The sequence below is a fragment of the Fusarium solani genome (assembly GCF_023522795.1).
Source record: "Fusarium solani strain SB1 chromosome Unknown bctg00000003_1, whole genome shotgun sequence".
Taxonomy (NCBI): Eukaryota; Fungi; Ascomycota; class Sordariomycetes; order Hypocreales; family Nectriaceae; genus Fusarium; species Fusarium solani.
This window is the reverse complement of record NW_027072154.1, coordinates 848,150-872,658: the sequence shown is the minus strand read 5'-3', so window position 1 is coordinate 872,658 and position 24,509 is coordinate 848,150. Positions and strand designations below refer to the sequence as shown.

Here is a 24,509-nt window from a genome sequence, read left to right as displayed (position 1 = left end):
TAAATCCCTGAAGTGCTGGGGTGAGTCAGCAGGGGGGCCTGGAGCCCTCCAGGAGGGGCTTGGAGGGGCAAAAAGGCAGAAAAAAGTCAGTTATTATCATCGTGATATCTGGATCTTGTGTGACGTTATCAGGAAGCCCCGCCAAATCCCACCAAACTTCGCTGCGAATTTCCCACTTGCAACCATCTCTCTCCCCAGGTCAAGATTCTGGATACAAGTTTTCGGTCATCTCTCACTCTACGCAAATTCAACACCAGTGTCGCCGTCTTTCGCATTTCGCCATGAGCGGGCAGGCTTCTGGGGCGGCGGCCACCTCGGCCTCGCATCCATACACCTGCAACACTTGCCAGGTTGCGTATCGCAACATCGACCTGCAGAAGGGTCATATGAAGAGTGACTGGCAGTAAGTGATGTTAGAGGTATTGCTGGAGTCTACTGACCACTTTCAGTCGATACAACCTCAAGCGCCGAGTCGCCTCGTTGCCCCCCATCTCCGCTGATGTGTTTACCGAGAAGGTCCTGCAGGCCAGGGCTGCATCAACGGCCGAAGCCGACAAGGCCTACTTCGAGCGGGCTTGTGAGGTTTGTCAAAAGACATACTACAGCGAGAATGCGTTCCAGAACCATCTGTCCAGCCAGAAGCACAAGGCGAAGGAGGCGACAACTACCACCAACACCGTCTCAGGTCGAGCCGACGACGAGACCACCTCTGTTGTAAGCTCTACATTTTCCCTTGGGGAACCTGTAGCCGCTGGGCGAGATGAAGTCGACTCAGATGCGGAAGAAGAGTTCAACCATGTTGTCGAAGGCCTGCAGAAGGCACGCATTGCTGAGCAGAGACCCTCACCCGTGAAGCGACCGTCCAACCCTCGACCGTCGGCCCAAGACCCTGAACATGAACCTGATGCAGCGCGCGCTTCCGACTCCAAGACTCCCGTTCCAGCCGCCCAAGAACCTGCTTCTACTTTGGAGTCGTGTCTTTTCTGCAACTATTCCTCTCCCACAGTCTCACTCAACACACACCATATGGAGAGGTTCCATGGCATGTTCATCCCCGAAAAGAAGTACCTGGTCGACCTGGATGGCTTGCTCAAGCAACTGCAAGATAAAGTTCACCAACACCACCAGTGCCTATACTGCGACAAAGTCAAGTCCACAGTTTTCGGTATCCAGACGCACATGCGCGACAAGGGTCACTGCAAGATCCCATACAGCAGCGAGGATGAGCAGCTCGATATTGGCGACTATTACGACTTCAGAAGCACCTACTCAGACGAAGAAGAATTGAGTGATGATGAGTCTGTCGTCGATGAAACGACCGGAGGTGCGAAGCTCGGAGCCCGGCGTGCGGCCAAGGTTACTGCCGAAGACGGAGAGGACATCGACGAAGGAGGAGATGTGGATGGCTGGGAGACCGACAGCTCGGCATCTTCACTGGACTCTGCGGATCTCACGGCTGTCCCAGCCGAAGGACACATCCATCAGTTCGAGCGTTTGGATAAACATCCTCACCATTCAAGACATGACACACGGCACCGGCACCAGGCTGATGGTTGGCATTCACATGCTCATAAGCCTACCCGCGCGGTGTTCTACGATGACTACGAATTGCATCTTCCCTCCGGCAAGTCTGTTGGCCATCGGTCACTGAACCGGTATTTCCGCCAGAATTTGCACAACCACCCCTCCCCTGAAGAGCGGGCAGAGCGCTTGGCTATCGAAGAAGCGGCACAAGATGAGGAAGGTTTGCCTTCCGATGGTCAGCTTGTCCATGCGAATGGTAGGTCCCGTGAGATGGTGCCTCGTGGTATGGGAGGCATGGTCGGTGTCACAGAGCAACACAAGCGCGGAGCTCGCAAGGCTGAGGAGCGCGGCCGAACACTTGAACAAGTGCATACAAAGAGGAACGACTGGGCGTATGGGAAGAAGCTGAACAACCATAAGAATTACTATTACCGTGAGAAGGGTGGTGGTTAGAGTAAAGAAATATAGGAAGACTCGAGATAGTAAAAATTAAAAAAAAAAAAAAAAAAAAGTATTTTAAAAGGCTACCCGTTGGCTCGCCTGGGCCTTGGCCCATATGAGCTATTAGCTATTATTTTATTTATTTTATTTATTTTATTTATTTTATTTATTTTATTTATTTTATTTATTTTATTTATTTTATTTATTTTATTTATTTTATTTATTTTATTTATTTTATTTATTTTATTTATTTTATTTATTTTATTTATTTTATTTATTTTATTTATTTTATTTATTTTATTTATTTTATTTATTTTATTTATTTTATTTATTTTATTTATTTTATTTATTTTAACTCTTTAATATTAAGTATTTTAATATATTTAAGAGGGCTTATAAAAAAAAATATTTAATTAAATATTTTATAATTTATATTTTAAATATTAAACATTTTTTAGCCTTTTATATTATATATAAGGTTAATATTATAAAAAGAAATATTTAAAGGGCTTTTAAAAAAGATATTTTTATTTCTTTTAACTTAGAAATTATAATTTTAAAACTTAATATTATTTTATTACTTTATACTACCTAAAATAAAAATTAAAGCATCTTAATTAATATCTTAATAATTTTAATAATAAAGGCTTTATACTTAAAGCCTAAGGTCTTAATAGGCTTAAATTAATAAGGTTTATTTATATAATTATTAATAGCTTTAATAATATATTAAAATTAGCTTTAGTTATAATAAATAGCTTATATCTTAATTAGCTAAAGTAATTAAAATCTAACCCTATTTATATAATAGCTCCCTTCTAATATTAACCTTTTAATTATCTTTATAATTCTTAATTATTTAAAGAAATTAAAATCTTAAAAGATTATACTTTTATTATCCTTATAAGAAGAGATTTAATTATAACTAATAATAATTATAACTAATTAATTAATTAATTTATAACTAGCTAATTAATTAATAATATATTAATAAGATTATAATAGCTTTTTATAAAGACTTTTAATTAATAAATTAATATAATATAGCTAATACTTATTAATATGCCTTCTTATATAACTAAAATAACCTTATTAAAGAGGTTTATAAGCTTTATAGGGGTATAAAAAATACTTATAATAAGCTATAAGAGATAATATTATATAGAGCTATTTAAAATATTATAATAGGTATATAGCCTATTAAATAAAAGGTTTAGGTTAAACTTATAATTATTAATTATAACTTTTTTCTTTTTTTATTTAGCTTTTTTTTATTTAGTTATATTATAAATAATTAATTTAATTTTATTAAAATAAAGCTTTTTTTATTAAAGGCCCTTAAAAAAAAGCTAAAGAAATATAAGTATCTTACTTAGAAAGAAATTAATCTTCTTAATAACTTAAAAAATAATAATAATATATATTTATATAAGGTATAGCTTATAACTCTTATTATTAGTATTAATATTTTTTATTATATTAAATAAAAAGATTAAAGAAGTCTTATAGCTAGCTAGGATCTAGCTATATAGCTATAAGTATAATTATATTAAGAAATAAAGGTTATTAGTATTATAGGTTTTAGAGGGATTAGTTCTTAGAGTTAGCGTTAAAGTTTTATTATTAAACCTAAAAAGTCTTAGCGCTAGGGCTTAATGCTAAATTAAAACTTAGCGGTAAATAAAAGTCTATAAATTTAATTAATTAAATTTATTTAGTTAAATATATAATATATATATCTTAGCTTATATAAATATATAAATCATAATAATTTTAATAGTAATTTTAATAATAATAAAACTTAATATATAATTATAAACTTTAATATTTATTAAAGAGAGAGCTAAGCCTTTAATCTCTTAAGTCTTAAGGACCTTAAGGATTATACTTAAGGCTAGATCTTAGTTTAAATACCTAAAAAGATAAATTAAAAGGTATTAAAATAGCTTCTTAGAATTAATCTTTAAAGCCTTAAGGTCTCTTAAGAAAGAAATAAAAATAATTATATATTTAGTTATCTTATTAAATATTAAAAATAAAAACTATTAAGAAATATATATAATATTTAATTAATATTAAAGGGTAAAAAAAAATTAATTATATAAAATATTAATTATAAAAAAAAGAAATTATAATAATAAAAGAAAAAAAATAAGTAATTAATTAATTAAATATTAATATATAAGTAATAGCTAAAGTATTAAAGAGTAATAATTAAGGGAAGTTAATATAATTAAGTATTTAATATTATAATATTTATAATAAGCCTAGATATAATATAAAGACTTATTAAGTAATAATTAAGATATTTAAAGAAAAATATAATAATTAATTTTAATTAATTAAATAATTTATAATATTTTTATTATAATTTTAATCTTAGAGATTAAGATTTTTAATATATTTATTTATTTATTATACTTACTTATTATATATATTAATATATTTTATTTTATTAAAGTAAAATTCTTTTTATTAAAAATACTTAAAAAAAGCTAAAGATATATAAGTATTTTATTTTTAAAAAAAAAAGATTTCTTTAATAACTTAAAAAATAATAATAATATATCCTTATATAAGGTATAGCTTATAACTCTTATTATTCATATTAGTATTTTTTATAATATTTAAGAAAAAGATTAAAAAAGTCTTAGTATAATTAGCTAAGATCTAACTATATAGCTATAAGTATAATATTAGAAAATAAAAGTTATTAATATTATAAGTTTTAGAAGAATTAATTTTTAGAGTTAATATTAGAGTTTAAACTTAAAAAATATTTATATTAAGGCTAAGCGCTAAATTAAAACTTAGTAATAAGTAAGAGTCTATAAGTATAATTAGTTAAACCTATTTAATTAAATATATAATATATATATATTTACTTATATCTATATATAAATATTAATAATTTTAATTAAATATATATATATTTTTTTTTATTTTTATAATAAAGTAAATATATAACATAATAACTTAGTAAAGGTAAAATACTAATCTATTATATAGTAAAATTAATACTTAAGGCTTTAATATAGTTAACCTTTAGCGCAAAAGAAGTAATTCCCTTATAATATATAATAGTTATAGGACTAATTATATAAGGCTAGGCCGCTATATTATAATTATTCCCCCCTAATACCTATTATCCCTAATAAGCGAGAAAATATAAACCTAATTATTTTAAGTTAATTAAGTGCCTTAGTTCTATAAAATCTTACCCCTAATTCGCCGGCTTTTATTTAATAATAATAAGTAATATTAGCCCTTATATAAATAGCCTTAATATTACTAGTAATATTAATAGCTAAAATAAATTTTTTATTTATTTTAATTAAAAGACTTTATTTATTAACTTTTATAAATTTTCTTTTTTCTTTATAATGATTTTTTTCTCTAATATATATATATATATATATAATTATAATAATACCCTTAAGAATTTTTCTTTAATTTCTTATATTTTTACTAATATCTTAATACCCCTTTTATAATACCCCTTATATAAATATAACAATATATTATATATTAATACTAAGTAATTATTTATATTTTTTCTTATATAGCGCCTTACTTTATTAATACCTTATAATATACTTATTATTTTTATTTAGCTAAGATTATATTTACAAATAACTTTAAGAAGCTAATTACTTAAAAGCCTATTAAATTTAAGTTAATTTCTTATAGATTCTTTAGTATTACCTCCTTATATTATACCCTTTATAACTAATATAATAAATCTTATAATAAATATATCTAAACTCTCTAATTTTATATTTATATTAATTTAAAGCTATTTCTTTTTTATAGTTTTAATAAGTTTTTAATAAATACTTTTTAATTCCTTATAGTATTATTTATTATTTCCTTTTAAATAATACTTATAATATTTATTTCCTTAAGGCTTATATTAAATATAAGTTTATTAATTTTAAGTAAAAAAATAATAATTAAAGTAATATTCTTATTAATATAATTATTAAAAATAATAATTTTTTTATATTATATTAATTATATTTATACTTTTTTATATTATAATTTATAACTTATATATTACCTTTAAAGTAATTTATATTACTTATAAGTTATTATTAAAATTACTATTAAAATTAGTATTATTTATATATTTATATAAGCTAAGATATATATATTATATATTTAATTAAATAGATTTAATTAATTAAACCTATAGACTTTTATTTATTGCTTAGTTTTAATTTAGCGCTAAGCCTTAGCGCTAATACTTTTTAAGTTTATAAAACTCTAATATTAACTCTAAGAATTAATCCCTTTAAAACTTATAATATTAATAATATTTATTTCTTAATAATAAAAGATTTATTACTTTTTATCCCCTTATATAAATATCTTAACTTAGGCTTATTATAATAATTATGCCTATAGCTATATAATTAGATCTTAGTTAACTATAATAAGACTTTTTTAATTTTTTTATTGAATATTATAAAAAATATTAATATTAATAATAAGAGTTATAAGTTATATCTTATATAGGTATATATTATTAATATCTCTTAAGTTATTAAGAAACTTAATTTCTTTCTAGGTGAAATATTTATATTTTTTTAGCTTTTTTTTAAGGGCCTTTAATAAAAAAAGCTTTTTTTTAATAAAATTAAATTAATTATATATATTATAACTAAGTAAAAAAAAACTAAATAAAAAAAAAAAGGTTATAATTAAAAATCGCGAGTTTAATTTAAACCTTTTATTTTATAAGCTATATATATATTATAATACTCTAAATAGCTTTATATAATATTATCTTTTATAGCTTATTATAAGTATTTTTTATACCCCTATAAAGCTTATAAACCTTTTTAATAAAATTATCTTAGTTATATAAGAAGGTATATTAATAGATATTAGTTATATTATTTTAATTTATTAATTAAAGGTCTTTATAGAAAATAGCTATTATAATCTTATTAATATATTATTAATTACTTAATTAATTATAAATTAATTAATTAGTTAGTTATAATTATTATTAGTTATAATTAAACCTCTTCTTATAAGAGTAATAAAAGTAATTTTAACCTCGTTAAGTAATTAAGAATTATAAGGATAATTAAAAGGTTAATATTAGAGGGGAGCTACTATGCGAAGGGGATTTTAATTATTTTAATTAATTAAGATATAAGCTATTTATTATAAATAGAGCTAATTTTAATATATTATTAAAGCTATTAATAATTATATAGATAAACCTTATTAATTTAAGCCTATTAAGACCTTAGGCTTTAAGTATAGAGCCTTTATTATTAAAAGTATTAAGATATTAATTAAGATATTTTAATCCTTATTTTAAGTAGCATAAAGTAATAGAATAATATTACTTATAAGAGCTAATATAATTTAATAAGCTCTAAGAAAAAAACTAAGGTTAAGCGCTCTTTAAGTAACTTAATTATATCTTATTCTTCTATTATTATATCCTTATTAATACTTCTTAAAAAATTAATATAAAATATTATTTCTTTTACCTCTATTATTAAAAAGTAATAATACTTACCCTTAGGCCTAGGCCTCTTAACCCTATATATTACTACTTTTTTACCTTAATATTTTTTTCTTTTTATTAATACTCTTATTAAAATACTCCTAAGTGTAAGGTCTAATACTTTAATACTTTTTTTATTTTAAACTTAGTAATAAGTACTATTAAATAGAATTAATAGCCTTAAGGCCTTTTATAATTTAATATCTAATATATTAAATTATATTAATAACTTAGATAATAAATAAATTATTAAGAAAATCGAAAACCTATTTTTATAAGCCCTTAGGTTACCTTAAGTCTTTATTTAATTTTTATTAATAATTCCCTAGTAATTTATTATAACTTATAATAATATATACTCTAATCTATAAGTTTAAGTACTAATTTTATAACTTATTCTTATTAAGCTAGAGATTACCTTAGTATTAATAGCTTTTAATAATTTAAATATTATAATTTTATTTTTATTTTTTCTTTTTTACCTTAATATAATTCTTAATATTTTTAATATCTTTTATATCTCTTATTTTATTATACCTTAATCTTGATCATTTATTTTACTTATTCTTTTTTAATATTTTTAAATAAACCCTAAGGTATTATTTATATCTCTCTTATTAACTTATTAATTATATTTTTACTTAGGGTATCTTTATATAGATTTAAAGGTTATAATACTTACTAAGTATTCTTATTTAATTTATTATTCCTTTAATATAATATTATTAATATTTAAAAGACTTTATATTAACTATTAGCTCTTAATTTAATATATTATAATTAAGTTTTAATTCTTTAAATTTTTTAAACTAAAAAGCGTTAAAATAATATATTTATTATAATTATTATTAAGGTATTAATCTTAATATTACTTAATCTCTCTAAGTTAAAATATTTTAATAATAAAGCTTTTTAAAAGGCTTAAATAAGATAATAAAATATCTCTTTTTTACCTTACCTTAATATTAAATCTTTTTAGCTTTTTATTATTTTTATGACTTTTTATATAGTCTATAAGGGGCCTTATAATAATAAAATATCTTTTAATAAAATAATAATAAAAATTATAAAATCCTTAAAAGACTTAAACCTTATAATAAGTCTTTAGCTTTTTTTATTTTATCTTTATCTATATTTAGTTTAAGTTTATTAAAATATTATTAATTTATAAAATAAACCCTAAGAATTTTATAATATCTTAATAAGAAATACACTTAGATAATTTACTACATAGCTTTAGTTTTTGTATTTTTTCTAAGATTATTTAAATATACTAAATATACTTTTCTTATATCTTTAAAAAAAAAAAATAATATTAAGATATATAATATATATAATATTTATAAGCCCTTAAAGCGCTTAATAAATATAATTTTAAAATATAATTAATATATTAATAAGCCTAAATAATATAATTATATACGTAAAGTAATTATAATAAATATAAAATATTATTTTGTATTTATTTCTCTTAGTAATTTAGATATAATAATATATATATCCTTTATATTAATTTTAATAAAGAATTAAACTCTTTAAATCTAATCTATAGTCTCTAAAACTAAGGGGATAAAATAATATTTCTTAATAACTACTTAATTAAAGTCTTTAATAATTTATATAAAGCTAAAAGGATATATTTTTATTAGGGATAAAAAGGATTAAGGATTTAGCTAAGTTCATAAAGGGCTAAATATACCTAAAAGTAAAGTTTTTTTTCTAAGTATTATTATAGCTTAATAAGCTTAGCATAAGAGAGAGGGTAAACTAGCTTAAATAAGGATTATTTTCTTAATAATAAATTCATATATAAATTTATTAGCTTATATTTTAAAATAATATTTATTTTCTTTAATAAGAAAATAATAATTAAATCTTAAAATTTTAATAAAATATTATTAAGCTCTCTTAAGTGATATATTTAATCCCTAGGGAGTAAGAAGGTCTTATTTACCTAAGTAATAATAAAAATCTTAGTTAAGTTTTTATAAAACTTCTAGAATTACCTTAATATAAGGATCTAAGCCTCTTTTTACTTATAATAATAGTATTATTTCTATATAATATAATTTATAATAATATATATATTAATTAAGATATTTTTTAATAATAAATAGGGATTTTTTTTATTCTTTAGGTTTTTATTAATATTAAGATATATATATATAAACCTATAAGTAATAGTATTATAATTAATTATTATAATTAAGATTTTTTATATATATTTAACCCTTAAGAGGGCTCTTTTTATTATATTAAAATTAAGCTTTTAGGTATAGGCCTACTTGAATATATATTAGATACTAATGATTTTATTAATAAAATTAGCCTTAATACCTAAATCTAAGATAGCCTTAATTTTAATAAGGTATTACTTATAAATAGCTATAATAATACTAAAAATACCTTGAACCATAAGTTAAGGAATCTAAGCTAATAACTAAGTTATTTTATTAGTTTTTTCTTTTTTCTTTAATAAATATTAACTTAAGACCTTAGGGGCTTATTATATTTTTACCTTAAGTACTTATTATTATTATAATTATAATACATTAAGATTTATTGTATTTTAAGAATTATAAGGTTCTTAAGATCTTATTATAATCTTAACCTAATAGGTATTAACTAAGATTTTTTCTAGAATTATAGGAATATAGATATAAATTCCTCCTAGTTATACTTATTATTTTTCTAGGGGCATAGCTTTAATTAGTCTTCTATCTTTTTTTCTTCTTATTTTTTATAAAGTCTTAGGACTATATAGCTAAGGTAATAATAGCCTTATAGGTATTAAAAAACTTAGGTAAATATATAACTAGGTAATTTTAAAAAGAGGGTAAGAATTTAATATAAAAAATTAAAGCTTTTTAATATTTTTTTTATTAAAGTTTTTCTCTAGGGAGGTAAGGTATTAATAAAAGGCTAAAAAGAATTATTTCCTTTTATATTTAATATCTTTAAGTTACATTATTAATGTAGGCTCTTAGTTAATAAAATCCTTAATGAGGTTAAGAGTTTATATTTTAAATCCCTTTTAATCTTTCTTAGGAGCTTCTCTTATATTCAAAGGCAACTTATTAATATATTAATCTTATTTTATTTAGCCCTCTTAGTATATATTATTAAGGACTAAAAAGATCTTTGTATAATTATTTTTATATTTATATTAGGCCCTTATAAAGGCTAAATATAAATTACTTAATTAACTAACTTTTTTCTAAGATATAATAAATAATATAAGCTTTAAAATATTTTAAATTTAGATTTCTCTCTTATTATTTAAGGATAAATTACTTATATATTAATAAGTTTTTAATATAGTTTTACTTTTATAAAGCCCCTTAATCTTAACATATATTTTAGCGTTTTATTTTTATAAGGCTTTTAGCTTCTTAAGTTACTTTATATATAATTAGACTTATTATATAAATATCTAATATCCCTAAAGGTATTTTTATTATAATAATAAAGTTATTATTACTTAGCTTAATTATAAGTATTAACATATATAAGGGCTTTAAGGAGCTCTTTAATATATGATTTTTAGGCTAAGAAGGTATAGTTAAAGCTCTCTAATTTTAAGGGGCTTTTTATATTATTTTATCTCTAAGAAGATATTTATTTAAAAGTTTTAAAATTATAATAAAGTAGGTATATAATATAATAGCTTAATAGAGGCGAAATAATAATATATTATATAATAAGACTAAAGCTTAAGGCTTTAATATAGCTAGTCTTAAGTATAAAAGAGGTAATTACTTTATAATATATAGTAATTATAGGACTAATTATATAGGGCTAGGCTATTATATTATAATTTTATAAATGTTTTTTTTAAATTTAATTTTTATATTTTTTAATATTAATTTACTATCTTATTTATCTCTAAAAAGTTTTAACTTTAATATTTAATAATATTATCTTATATATTATTCTATTATTCTATTACTTTATGCTACCTAAAATAGGGATTAAAGTATCTTAATTAATATCTTAGTAATTTCAATAATAAAGGCTCTATACCTAAAGCCTAAGGTCTCAATAGGCTCAAATCAATAAGGTTTATCCACATAATTATCGATAGCTTTAATGACGCGCTGAAACTAGCTCTATTTATAATAAATAGCTTGCATCTTAACCAGCTAAAGTAATTAAAATCCCCTTCGCATAGCAGCTCCCCTCCGATGTTAACCTTCCAATTATCCTTGTAATTCTTAACCACTTAAAGAGGTCAAAATCGCTTCCGTTATCCTCATGAGAGGAGGTTCAACCATAACCAACAATAACCACAACCAACTAGTCAACTAATCTGCGACCGGCTAACTAATCAACAACACACTAACGAGATCGCGATGGCTTTCCGCAAAGACCTTTAACCAGCGGATTAAAGTAGCGCGGCTAATGCCTATCGGCATGCCTTCCTATATGACCAGGATGACCTTGCCGAAGAGGTCCGTAAGCTTCGCAGGGGCGCGAAAAGTACTTATAATAGGCTACGAGAGATAATATCGTATAGAGCTATTCAGAGCGTTGCGGTGGGCACGCGGCCTACCAAACGAAAGGTTTAGGTTAAACTCGCGATCTTCGGCTATAACCTTCTTCTTCTTCTGCCTGGCCTCTTTCTACCTGGTTATGATATAGATGGTTAATTTAACTTCGTTAGAGAAGAGCTTTCTTTATTGAAGGCCCTTAAAAGGAAGCTGAAGAAACGCAGGCATCTCGCCTAGAAGGAAATCGGTTTCCTTAATAGCTTGAGAGACAATAACAACACACACCCGTACGAGGCATGGCTCATGACTCTCGTTATTAGCGTCAACACCTTCCGCAACGCTAAATGAGAAGATCGAAGAAGTCTTGTGGCCAGCTAGGATCTGGCCACGTAGCTGCAGGCGTAACTGCTGCGGTGAGCCTGGGTTAGGGTGTTTGTATAAGGGGATGGAAAGTGGCGAATCTCTTACTATTGGGAAATGGAGGTTATCGGCGTCATAGGTTTCGGAGGGATCGGTTCCTGGAGTTGGCGTCGGAGTTCTGCAAACCTAAAAAGTGTCGGCGCCGGGGCTCGGCGCCGGACTAAAACTCGGCGGTAGATGGAAGTCTATAGGTTCAATTGATTAAACCCATCCGGTCAAATGCATGATGCGTACATCTTGGCTCGTGTGAATATGCGAATGATAGTAATTTTAATAGTAATTTCAATAATAAATTATCTTATATATATTTTATTTATTATTTCTATAATAGACTTTATAACTTTTATAAGTAATTATATAAAACTATTATAATACCTCTAAATTTATTTTTTTAGGTATTTAAATTTAAAATTAATCTTAAATATAATCTTTAAGGTTTTTAAGACCTAAGAAATAAAGAATTTATTTGTTTTTTAATAAAAATAAAAATTTATAATTATATATTAAGCTTTAAAATTATAATTTTTAATAAAAAATTAAATAATTTATTTAAAAGCCCTCTTAAAATTTTTTTATTATAATAGCTTTATATATAATAAATAAAATTAAAAAAAAACTTTATTTTAAGAATATAAATTATAAAATATTTAATTAACTATTTTATTTTTAAGTTTAATATTTTTCTAAATAGCTTAATATATTAAATATTAAGTAATTAAACTAAATCAAAAATATATTAAGATTTAAACTTAAATAATTTAATTATTTTTAAAATATTTCTTAAAATTAATAAATAAATAATTTTTATATTTATAAAAAATAAAAAAAATAATATAAATTAATATATTAATTAATTATATAGTTATTAAAATAATTAAATTACTTAAAGTTAATCTTATTATAAATGTATTTATTTTAAGTTATTATAATAATCTAATTACTTATAAAATTATTTTCTTAATATGAATTATTAAAATATTATTAATATATATTAATAAAAAATACTTAAATTACTTAATTTTTTATATTACTTACTTATATAATTATAATTTATTTTTTATTTTTAAGTTATATTAATTTTAATGTTATATATCTTTTTATGCTTATAATTATTAATTTATTTATAAATATATTTATAAGAAAATATATTTTATTAAAATTATATATATTATTTTAATAAATAGTATAATTTATAATTAAATATATTATAAAATTATATTAAATATTATTAATATTTTAATTTTTTTACTTATTTCTTTAGTAATTATAATTTTAATATAGAATATATTTTAAGCTTTAAGTATTATTTAATAAAATTTAAAGCCTAGTATATATTACTTTATAATATATTATTATTAATAAGTAATTATATAATTAAGAGGGAAATCTTTATAAATATATATTAGAAGTATTATAAATAAAAATTCTTTTTTTTAAATTAAATAACTTATATAATTTAAAAATAATATTAGCTTAAGCTTAAATATTTTTAATAATATTATAGATTATTATATTATTTATATAGATTATTATAATATTAAAGTTTTATTTTTATATTAATTTAAATAACTTAAAGGGTAAATAGTATTTTTGATTTATTATTAAATTAAATTATATTAACCAATTAAAATATAATTAAATAAATTAAAAAGGTATTAATTAATGGAGTTATATTTTTTTCATTTATCTTACTTATTTACTATATCTATTAACTTTTTCTTATTTTTATAATATTTACTTATTATATATGAATTAATTAAGTGATTTAGAATATATATTATATACCTATTAATTAATAATTATTATATACTTTAGTAAGTAAACTTTTCGCCTTAAGTTAATTAATTTAATTTATATAAGTAACTTAATTAGTTTTTTTTTTAATTTTAATTTTTCTTGTTTTTATAATTTAAGTAAATATACTTCTTAGCCTTATAGATATTAAGTCTATTTTTAGTAATATAAGGCTATTAACTATTAGCCTTATTTTAGTTATATTTATCTATTATTTAATTAAATACTTTTTATATTTTTACTCTTTAGTTTAGTTATTTATATTCTTTAAAGAAAAAAAAAGTATTAAAATTCTTTATATTTAGACTTATTATTTAATAAGGGCTATAATTATTTTAAAATTCTTAGGGAAAACTTTATAAGGGGCTTACTTATAGTTAAGAGTTAATCTACTTATTAAGAGGTATTAAAATAAAATACTTATTTTTTGCCTTTATATTAGCCTTATATAATTACTTCTAGACTTACTTAGGTTTAAAACTAAGTAATTTTTATATTTCTTTTTTTAATATTAAGCTATAGTTATTAATAATAGATAAAATAATCTCTTTAAGTTATTAAATAAATTACTCTTAATTTTTAGTTCTTAATTAATATATTTTTTAAGTTTATTATTAAAATTACTATAAAAATTAGTATTATTTATATATTTATATAAGCTAAGATATATATATTATATATTTAATTAGATAGATTTAATTAATTAAACCTATAGATTTTTATCTATTACTAAGTTTTAATCTAGTATTAAGCCTTAGCGCTAATACTTTTTAGGTTTATAAAACTCTAATATTAACTCTAAGAATTAATTCCTCTAAAACCTATAATATTTATAACTTTTATTTCTTAATATAATTATATTTATAGCTATATACTTAAATCTTAGCTAATTATAATAAGACTTTTTTAATTTTTATTCTTAATATTATAAAAAATATTAATATTAATAATAAGAGTTATAAATTATATTTTATATAGGTATAACGTACTCCACAAGCGAGCCGACCGCACAAGCGAGCCGATCACTATACTGTACAGCTAAAAATAGCAATATCAGATTTTCTAAAATAAGCTATATAATTATTAAAAATATAAAAAATAATTTTTAGATATCTTATTAAAAAAGTCATGAGACAGTATTTTTTCCAGATTTTTAATTAATTTATCAAGCTTTCTATTTATAAAAATCAGAAAAAACACGGTGTGAATAAGGTTCCTAGCGCGCTAATAAATATGAATTTTTAGGACTTTTTTTCTATATAGGTATTTTACTAATTAGCTTATTTCCAAAATTTCAGCCATTTTAGGCTGAGTTTGAATTTTTAAGAATTATTTTAAAATCACGATTTAAGGTGAAAATCTGAATGATCGGCTCGGTTGTGCGGTCGGCTCGCTTGTGGAGTACGTTATAATATTATTATATTTTAAATTATAAAAGAAATTAACTTTTTTTATATAATATATATATTTTTTTAAGTTTTTTTTTAAAGGCCTTTAATAAAAAAAGCTTTATATTAATAAAATGAAATTAAGTATATATATTATAATTAAATAGAAAGAGGCTAAATAAAAAAAAAAAAAACTTATAATTAAAGATTATAAGTTTAACTTATACCTTTTATTTAATAAGTTATATATTTATTATATTATTTTAATTTATTAATTAAAGGTTTTTATAAAAAATAGCTATTATAATTTTATTAATATATTACTAATTAATTAGCTAATTATTAATTAATTATAATTAATTTTCTTTATATATAAATAATAAAAATAATTTTAATCTTTTTAAGGAATTAAAAATTATAAAGATAATTAAAAGGTTAATATTAGAGAGGAGTTATTATATAAAAGGGACTTTAATTATTTTAGCTTATTATGATATAAGCTATTTATTATAAATAGAGCTAATTTTAGCGTATTATTAAAGCTATTAATAATTATATAAATAAACCTTATTAATTTAAGCCTATTAAGACCTTAGACTTTAGGTATAAAGCCTTTATTATTAAAATTACTAAGATATTAATTAAGATATATTAATCCTTATTTTAGCTAATATAAAGTAATAAAATCATATTTTTTTAGTAATTAAGTAAATAAATTAAAAAAGTAACCTTAGAGTTTAATAATATAAATCGCCCTAGGTCTTAAAGGACTTATCTTATCTTACTTAGGTTAGCTTTAAGTATTAAACTATTATAATATTATAATAAATAAATAATATAATTAATATGTCTTTATATTTATTAATATATATTTTATTTACTATATATATATTAATTTTTAAGTATTATAAAAAATACTATAATTATATTATAATTACTTAGATTTATATAAAAAAACGAATATATTATAATAATTTTATAAGCTTAGTTTTTATATTAATAGTAGTTATTTATAATTCTAAGCTTATTAATATCTATATTCTAATAAATACCTTATATTTATTTTAAGTTATTATTATATATAATATTTTTAAGTTTTTATTTTTCTATTTAAGAGTTTAAGAATTAAGTATAAATTAATATATTAAAAGACTTTAAGCGTATTTTTATTAGTATTTAAGCTTAATAAAAGGTAGATTATAATACGCTTATTTATACTTACTTTTATTACTCTTTTAAGGTTTAAAAAGAGATAAAATATATTAAAGTGATTATATTTATATATTTTTTTTATAAGCTTAAAGAAGCAAAATAAATATCAAAGTAATAAGATTAATTAGCTATAATAAGATATTACTACAAAGTAAGGGATATATTCTATACTTAGACCTTTTATTATATAATACAATATAATAATAATAAAAATTACTTTTAATTTTATTTTATATATAAATAATACAATATTTAATATATATATATTTAAAATAGTATATAAAGGGCTTTTTATTACAAAAGGCCTTACCTAATTTTAAGCCTATTTAAAACATATATCTAAGTAGGCTTAGATTTTTTCTCTATTTATTAAAAAAAAAGAGATATAAGTTATCCTTAGCTAGAGTTATATTTTAGTTTCTTTATATAAAGGCATAAGTCTAATTAATATAATTAAGATAATATTAGAGATAATAAGAGTAAGTTTAATCTTTAATTAGACTTTAACTTATTAAATCTTTTATAATACTTTAGCGAAAAGAGCTTTATATAGGTAAGGGCTTATATAATTATCTAAGGTTTCCTTAATTTATAGATAGTTATGTATCCTTATCTTCTATTATGAGTTTCCTTAAGTGGTTGAGGATGAAGTGGCTGGATGGAGCACATAGTATTATGGCGCCCTATATTAAGCTATATATGCGATATTAATATAACTTAAATACTTATATAATTACCCCCCTCACTAAGGAACTTAGTCTTATAAGATTATGTAATTAATTTATTTCTTTATTTACTTAATATTAAAAAATAATTAAATTTAATTACCTTTTTATAATCTCAAGCTTTAATATATTACATATAAACTCTTACTAATTATTTAATTTACTTATAAATTCTTTTATTATAATATTAATAGTTATTATTTTAAATTATGCTATTTAGAATACTATTATTATAGCTTTTATAATTATTCCTTGCCTTTTAAATAATATATTTAACTTTTTAGTTTTTCTTTATATAAGCTTTTAGTTATTTCTCTTATTATTATAAAACTTTTAATAATATCTTTTTTTATATATATATATATTATATTCTCTAAGTTTAAATATAATTTAAATATATATTTCTAAATAATAAATATTAATAATATTTTTTATATATATTACTTAAAATATATTAATAAAGGTTTTTAAATCTCTTATATTATTAATAGCTTATAATCCTTTTTTATATTATTAATAAAAAAAATATAGCTATATAAGTTATTATTTATTTTATTATTCTTAGACTTTATTTTACCTAAAATAGGGATTAAAGTATCTTAGTTAATATCTTAATAATTTTAATAATAAAGGCTCTATGCCTAAAGCCTAAGGTCTTAATAGGCTTAAATTAATAAGGTTTATTTATATAATTATTAATAGCTTTAATAACGCGCTAAAACTAGCTCTATTTATAATAAATAGGTTATATCTTAACTAGCTAAAGAGGTTAAAATCCCCTTTATATAATAGCTCTCCTCTCTAATATTAACCTTCTAATTATCCTTATAATTCTTAACTACTCGAAGAGGCTAAAATCTTAAAGGATTATACTTCTATTATCCTCGTCAGAGGAGGTTTAACTATAATTAATAATAACTAACTAGTTAACTAATCTGCGACCAGCCAACTGATTAACAATATATCAACAACGAGATTCGAAGAAGTCTTATGGCCAGCCAGGATCTGGCCACGTAGCTACAGGCGTAACTGTGTTGGGAAATGGAGGTTATCGGCGTTATAGGTTTACTCGGAGGGATCGGTTCCTAGAGTCGGCGTCGGAGTTCTATGAACCTAAAAAGTGTCGGCGCTGGACTCGGCGGCAGATAGATGTCTATAGGTTTAATTGATTAAACCTATCCGGTCAAATGCATGATGCATATATCTTAGCTCGTATGAATATGCAAATAATAGTAATTTTAATAGTAATTTTAATAATAAATTATTTATTTTATATTTATCTTTTCTAAGTTATTACTTATATTTTAGAAATTTCTTATAAGCTCTAAGATATTATTTATAGTTTCTAAAATGAGATTTATATTAATATTTATAGGGTTATTAATAATTATATATCTTATATTTATACTTAGATTTAATATATTAAATATATTATTAAGAATATAATATATATTTAATAAATACTTATTAAGTATCTCTATAAACTTATATTATTAGGTATTAAAATCCCTCTCTAGATAATATATATCTAGATATAAGAGCATATTTTTAACTAAGAGATATTATTTCCTTTTTACTTTTAAAATATATATATATATATATATATTTACTTAGGTATTAAATAACTATTTATATATAAGCTAATGCTAAAAAGCCTTCTTTAAGGTAATTAATTATATTATTCTTATTACTATCTTATATATATATAATAATTATTTTATTATTATATTATATTATATTACTTAAAATAAGTATTAAAGTATTTTAAAAAAGATCTTAGTAATTTATATAATAAAGGCTTTATATTTAAAACCTAAGGTCTTAATAGGCTTAAATTAATAAGGGTTATTAGAATAATTATTAATAGCTTTAATAATATACTAAAACTAGCTTTATTTATAATAAATAGCTTATCTTTTAATTAGCTAAAGTAATTAAAATCCCCTTTTATATATAATAACTCCCCTCTAATATTAACCTTTTAATTAACCTTATAATTCTTACTTATATAAAGAGATTAAAATTACTTTTATTATTTTTATAAAAAGTAATTTAAGTATAATTAATAATAAATATAATTAATTAATAAATAAATAAATAATATAATAATAAGATTATAATAATTATTTTCTATAAAAACCTTTAATTAATAAATTAAAGTAATATAACTAATACTTATTAATATATCTTCTTATATAACTAAGATAACCTTATTAAGGATATTTATAAGCTTTATAAAGGTATAAAAAATACTTATAATCAATTATAAGAATCAATATTATATAAAGCTATTTAAAATATTATAATAAATATATAACTTATTAAATAAAAGGTTTAAATTAAACTTATAATTTTTAATTATATCCTTTTTTTTTATATTTAGTTTTTTTTTACTTAATTAAAATATTAATAATTAATTTAATTTTATTAAAAAAAAGCTTTTTTTATTAAAAGGTATAAAAAGAAGTTAAAGAAATATAAATATTTTACTTTAAAAAAAAGTAATTTCTTTAATAACTTAAGAAATAATAATAATATATACTTATATAAAATATAGCTTATAACTCTTAATATTAATCTTAATACTTTTTATAATATTAAATAAAAAAATTAAAGAAGTCTTATAGCTAACTAAGATTTAAGTATATAGCTATAAATATAATTATATTAAGAAATAAAGGTTATAAATATTATAGGTTTTAGAGGGATTAATTCTTAAAGTTAATATTAAAGTTTTATTAAACTTAAAAAGTATTAATATTAAGGCTTAATAATAAATTAAAACTTAGTAATAAATACAAGTCTATAGGTTTAATTAATTAAACTTATCTAATTAAATATATAATATATATATCTTAGCTTATATATAAATAATAATAATTTTAATAATAACTTTAATAATAAATATATATAATAATACTTTTACTTAGTTATTAGTTAGGGTAATTAATTACCTTAATAATTATATAAATATACTAAGGATAAATATTAAGGTTAAAGGTATTATTTATAAAATTATTAATATTTTTAATATATTGTATAATCTTATTAATTAGATATATTTTAAATTATAACCTAGCTCTTATTTATTTAATTTCTTATATTAATTCATACTCTTATTTCTAAGGCCTTATTAATTCTTTATTAACCCTTATTAATTATAAATATTATATTTTTTAATAAAAATAAAATAATAACTTTTTTAATATTACTTAAAATAAATATTATAAGGCTAAGATACCTAAGGCTCTTAAGGCTTTTAAGTTTATTAATAATATTTTATTACTTATAACAATTCCTAAATTATAATAATACTTTTTTATTTTCTTATTAAGGTTTTAATTATTAGTTTTTTTAGTTTTGTAGTTTTTATATTATTTTTTAAAGCCTAGCTATTATATTAATTTAATCTATATTATATTATAATACTTTTAAAATACATATTAAAGTTTAATTAATAACTTAATATAATTTAAGTTTATTAAAATTATATACTTTACTTTATATTATATATTTAAATTAATTGAACCTTTTTATAATAATTTTAATATAAGTTTAAATATATTTTATTTTATTTCTAATAATTTATTTTTGTAATCTTAAGCTATTTCTTTGTTATTATATATACTATTCTTAAAGATTTTTTAGGTTTATATATATTATATCTTATTAATTAACCTTTTTATTAAGTAAAATAAAAGGCTTTATATCTTATTACTTTCTATAATATTATTCTTTAATATCTTACTTATTAAGCTTATCTTTAAGGTTTAATTGATTTTATATAATATTATTAATCTTTATATAAATACTTTATAATGTAATAAATACTATATAAATATAATATATATATATTAATATCTCTTTAATAACTTAAAAATATAAGCTTATTCTTTATATTTATTAAATACCTGAGTTTTTATAAATTATAAAGCTAATTTAAGGTATTTATTCTTTTTTAATCTTTAGTATTATTTTATTAATTTCTTCCTAATAATATACTTATAATTTATACTTAAAGTTATAATATTGTATATTGTTATATTTATCTTTATTAAGATATATTTTATATCTTATAAGTAATAATTAAATAATACCTTTATTAAAAAGACTTTTATTATTAAGTATTTATTATTCTTATGAGTATAAATAAAATCTAAAGCTTATATTATTTACCTTTTGAGTCATTTTATTATATATATTCTAAGATATTTCTTAAGTATTTTATATATATTTTTTATTTTATTATTTATCTAAGGACAATATATAATTATTAATTAATAATTTAAAATTTAACTTATATTTTTTATAAGCTTTACTTTAAATTTCTTAATAGTTTATTCATTTTACTTATTAATAATCCCTTTTAATATATTAAAATAACTCTTAATATAGTTATAGTATAAGGCTATAAGTTTAATAGCGCTAAGTTTTTCTTAATTAAGATAAATAATATAGATTTAATTATTTTATAAACTCAACTAAATATTATATTATAATTATTATTATTTCTTTAAGTAATTAATAATAACTTAGTAATAGAATTAAGACTAATTTCTTAAAACAAGTATAATAATAATAATGATAATAATAATTAAATCTTTTTATAAGGCCTAAACCTAGGGACCTCAATACTTACATAAAGTAAGTAACTCTTAATATACTCTTTAATATCTTTTATAATAAAATATATTTAAGATAAAATTAGATATCTTTTATAATCTTATATAATATATTTTTATATTATTATAATATTAATAAAAGACTTTTATTTTTATAGCACTGAAATATATAATACTTAGTTTTTTGATATAATTTAAGAAATCTTAGGGGTTTATTATATAGCCTTTATACTTATTAATAGCTTTTAAAGTACTTATCTTAAACTCTTAGTATTACTAATCTTAGCTATATTATTTTTTAATTCAAACCTTAAATATTACAAAAAATTAAAAGAGAAATATTCTTTTATAATTTATAATCTCTTTTTATAATTAATTATAAAAGATATTACTTTAAATTAATAACCCTAATTATAGTTAAGTTCTTAGAGGCTTATTAAGAGTTATATATTAACTTAGTAATTTATACAATATATATGATATATATTATTATTTTATTATTTATATTATTATTATTTATATATTTATATAAGCTAAGATATATATATTATATATTTATTTAGATAAATTTAATTAATTAAACTTATATATTTTAATCTATTACTAAGTTTTAATTTAATACTAAGCCTTAATAATAGTACTTTTTAGGTTTAAACTCTAATATTAACTCTAAGAATTAATTCCTCTAAAACTTATAATATTTATAACCTTTATTTCCTTATATTATACCTATAGCTATATAGCTAGATCTTAGCTAGCTATAAAATTTCTTTAATTCTTTTATTAGTATTATAAAAGATATTAATATTAATAAAGAGAGTTATAAGCTATATCTTATATAAGCATATATTATTATTATTTTTTAAGTTATTAAAGAAATTTATTACTTTTTAAATAATATACCTATATTTTTCTAATTTTTTTTTAAGGGCCTTTAATAAATAAAGCTTTATTTTAATAAAATTAAATTAATTATTTATATTATAAGTATATATAAAGAAATAAAATAAAAAAAATAGGTTATAATTAAGGATTATAAGTTTAATTTAAATCTATTATTTAATAGGTTATATACTTATTATAATACTTTAAATAGCTTTATATATTATTATTTCTTATAGCTTATTATAAATATTATTTATACTTTTATAAAGCTTATAGACCTCTTTAATAAGGTTACCTTAATTATATAAAAAGGTATATTAATAAGTATTAATTATATTATTTTAATTTATTAATTAAAGGTTTTTATAAAAAGTAATTATTATAATTTTATGAATATATTATTTATTAATTAATTAATTATAAAGTAATTAATTAATTACTTATAATTATTATTAATTATAATTAAATCTTTTCTTATAAAAATAATAGATATAATTTTAATCTCTTTAATTAATTAATAATTATATAGATAATTAAAAGGTTAATATTAAAGGGGAGTTATTATATAAGAGGGATTAAATTACTTTAGCTAATTAAGATATAAGCTATTTATTATAAATAGAGCTAATTTTAGCATAGTATTTAAGCTATTAATAATTATATAAATAAACCTTATTAATTTAAGCCTATTAAGACTTTAGGCTTTAGGTATAAAGCATTTACTATTTAAATTACTAAGATATTAATTAAGATATTTTAATCTTTATTTTAGGTAGCATAAAGTAATAAAATAATACTATTATAGTTAACTAAGTTAATATACCCTTAATAATATATTTCTATTATTATTAAAATAAAAGTATTAAATATATTATATAAAGGTAGTGGAATTTATTTATGGAATTAAATGTATTCCTTATAGTTAGATTAATTATTATATAACTTTTTTTAAAGACTTTTAGAAAGAAATTTTATATACTTCTTAATAAGGTAAGTATAATATAAAATAGTAAGTATAATTAACTAGTAATAATAAACATTTAAATAGAAAGAATAAAACTAAGGAAAGAAATCTTAAATTAATAAGAAGTATACTTATATAATTAAAGAAAAAAAAGTTTAATTTAATATAGTTTAATATTACATAGTAATAATTACTTATAAAATTAAGGCTATAAGGACTACTAATATTACTTATTATATTAATAAAGGCTATAAGAAATTAATAATAATATATATAGTAATTAGCTCTAATTATAATAATTAAATAATTTAAATTCATAATATAAGGCATAAAATTAGTAAAATAATTAAAAATAATAAGATAAGTAAGAACCCCTAAAGGGGTGCTAAGAAGGGCCCTTAGAGGGGAAATTAAAATAATAAAAAAAGATGTTACCTTAAGAGAAAAAACGCTAAAAGTAAAAAAGATTTAATGAGAAAAACCTTAATTTAAATTAATGATTACCTCAAAATATTAA

The 24,509-nt window shown here is 19.9% G+C and overlaps 1 protein-coding gene across 1 annotated transcript; it reads left to right on the top strand.

Moving 5' to 3' along the window:
• Window positions 1–281: 281 nt before the first annotated feature.
• Window positions 282–1,977, top strand: MRS44_005826 (uncharacterized protein; the record flags this gene model as incomplete). Its single annotated transcript, XM_046274738.2, has 2 exons — window positions 282–403; window positions 450–1,977. 2 exons carry the CDS (start codon window positions 282–284, stop codon window positions 1,975–1,977), a joined length of 1,650 nt encoding a protein of 549 aa, XP_046140599.1.
• Window positions 1,978–24,509: the final 22,532 nt, after the last annotated feature.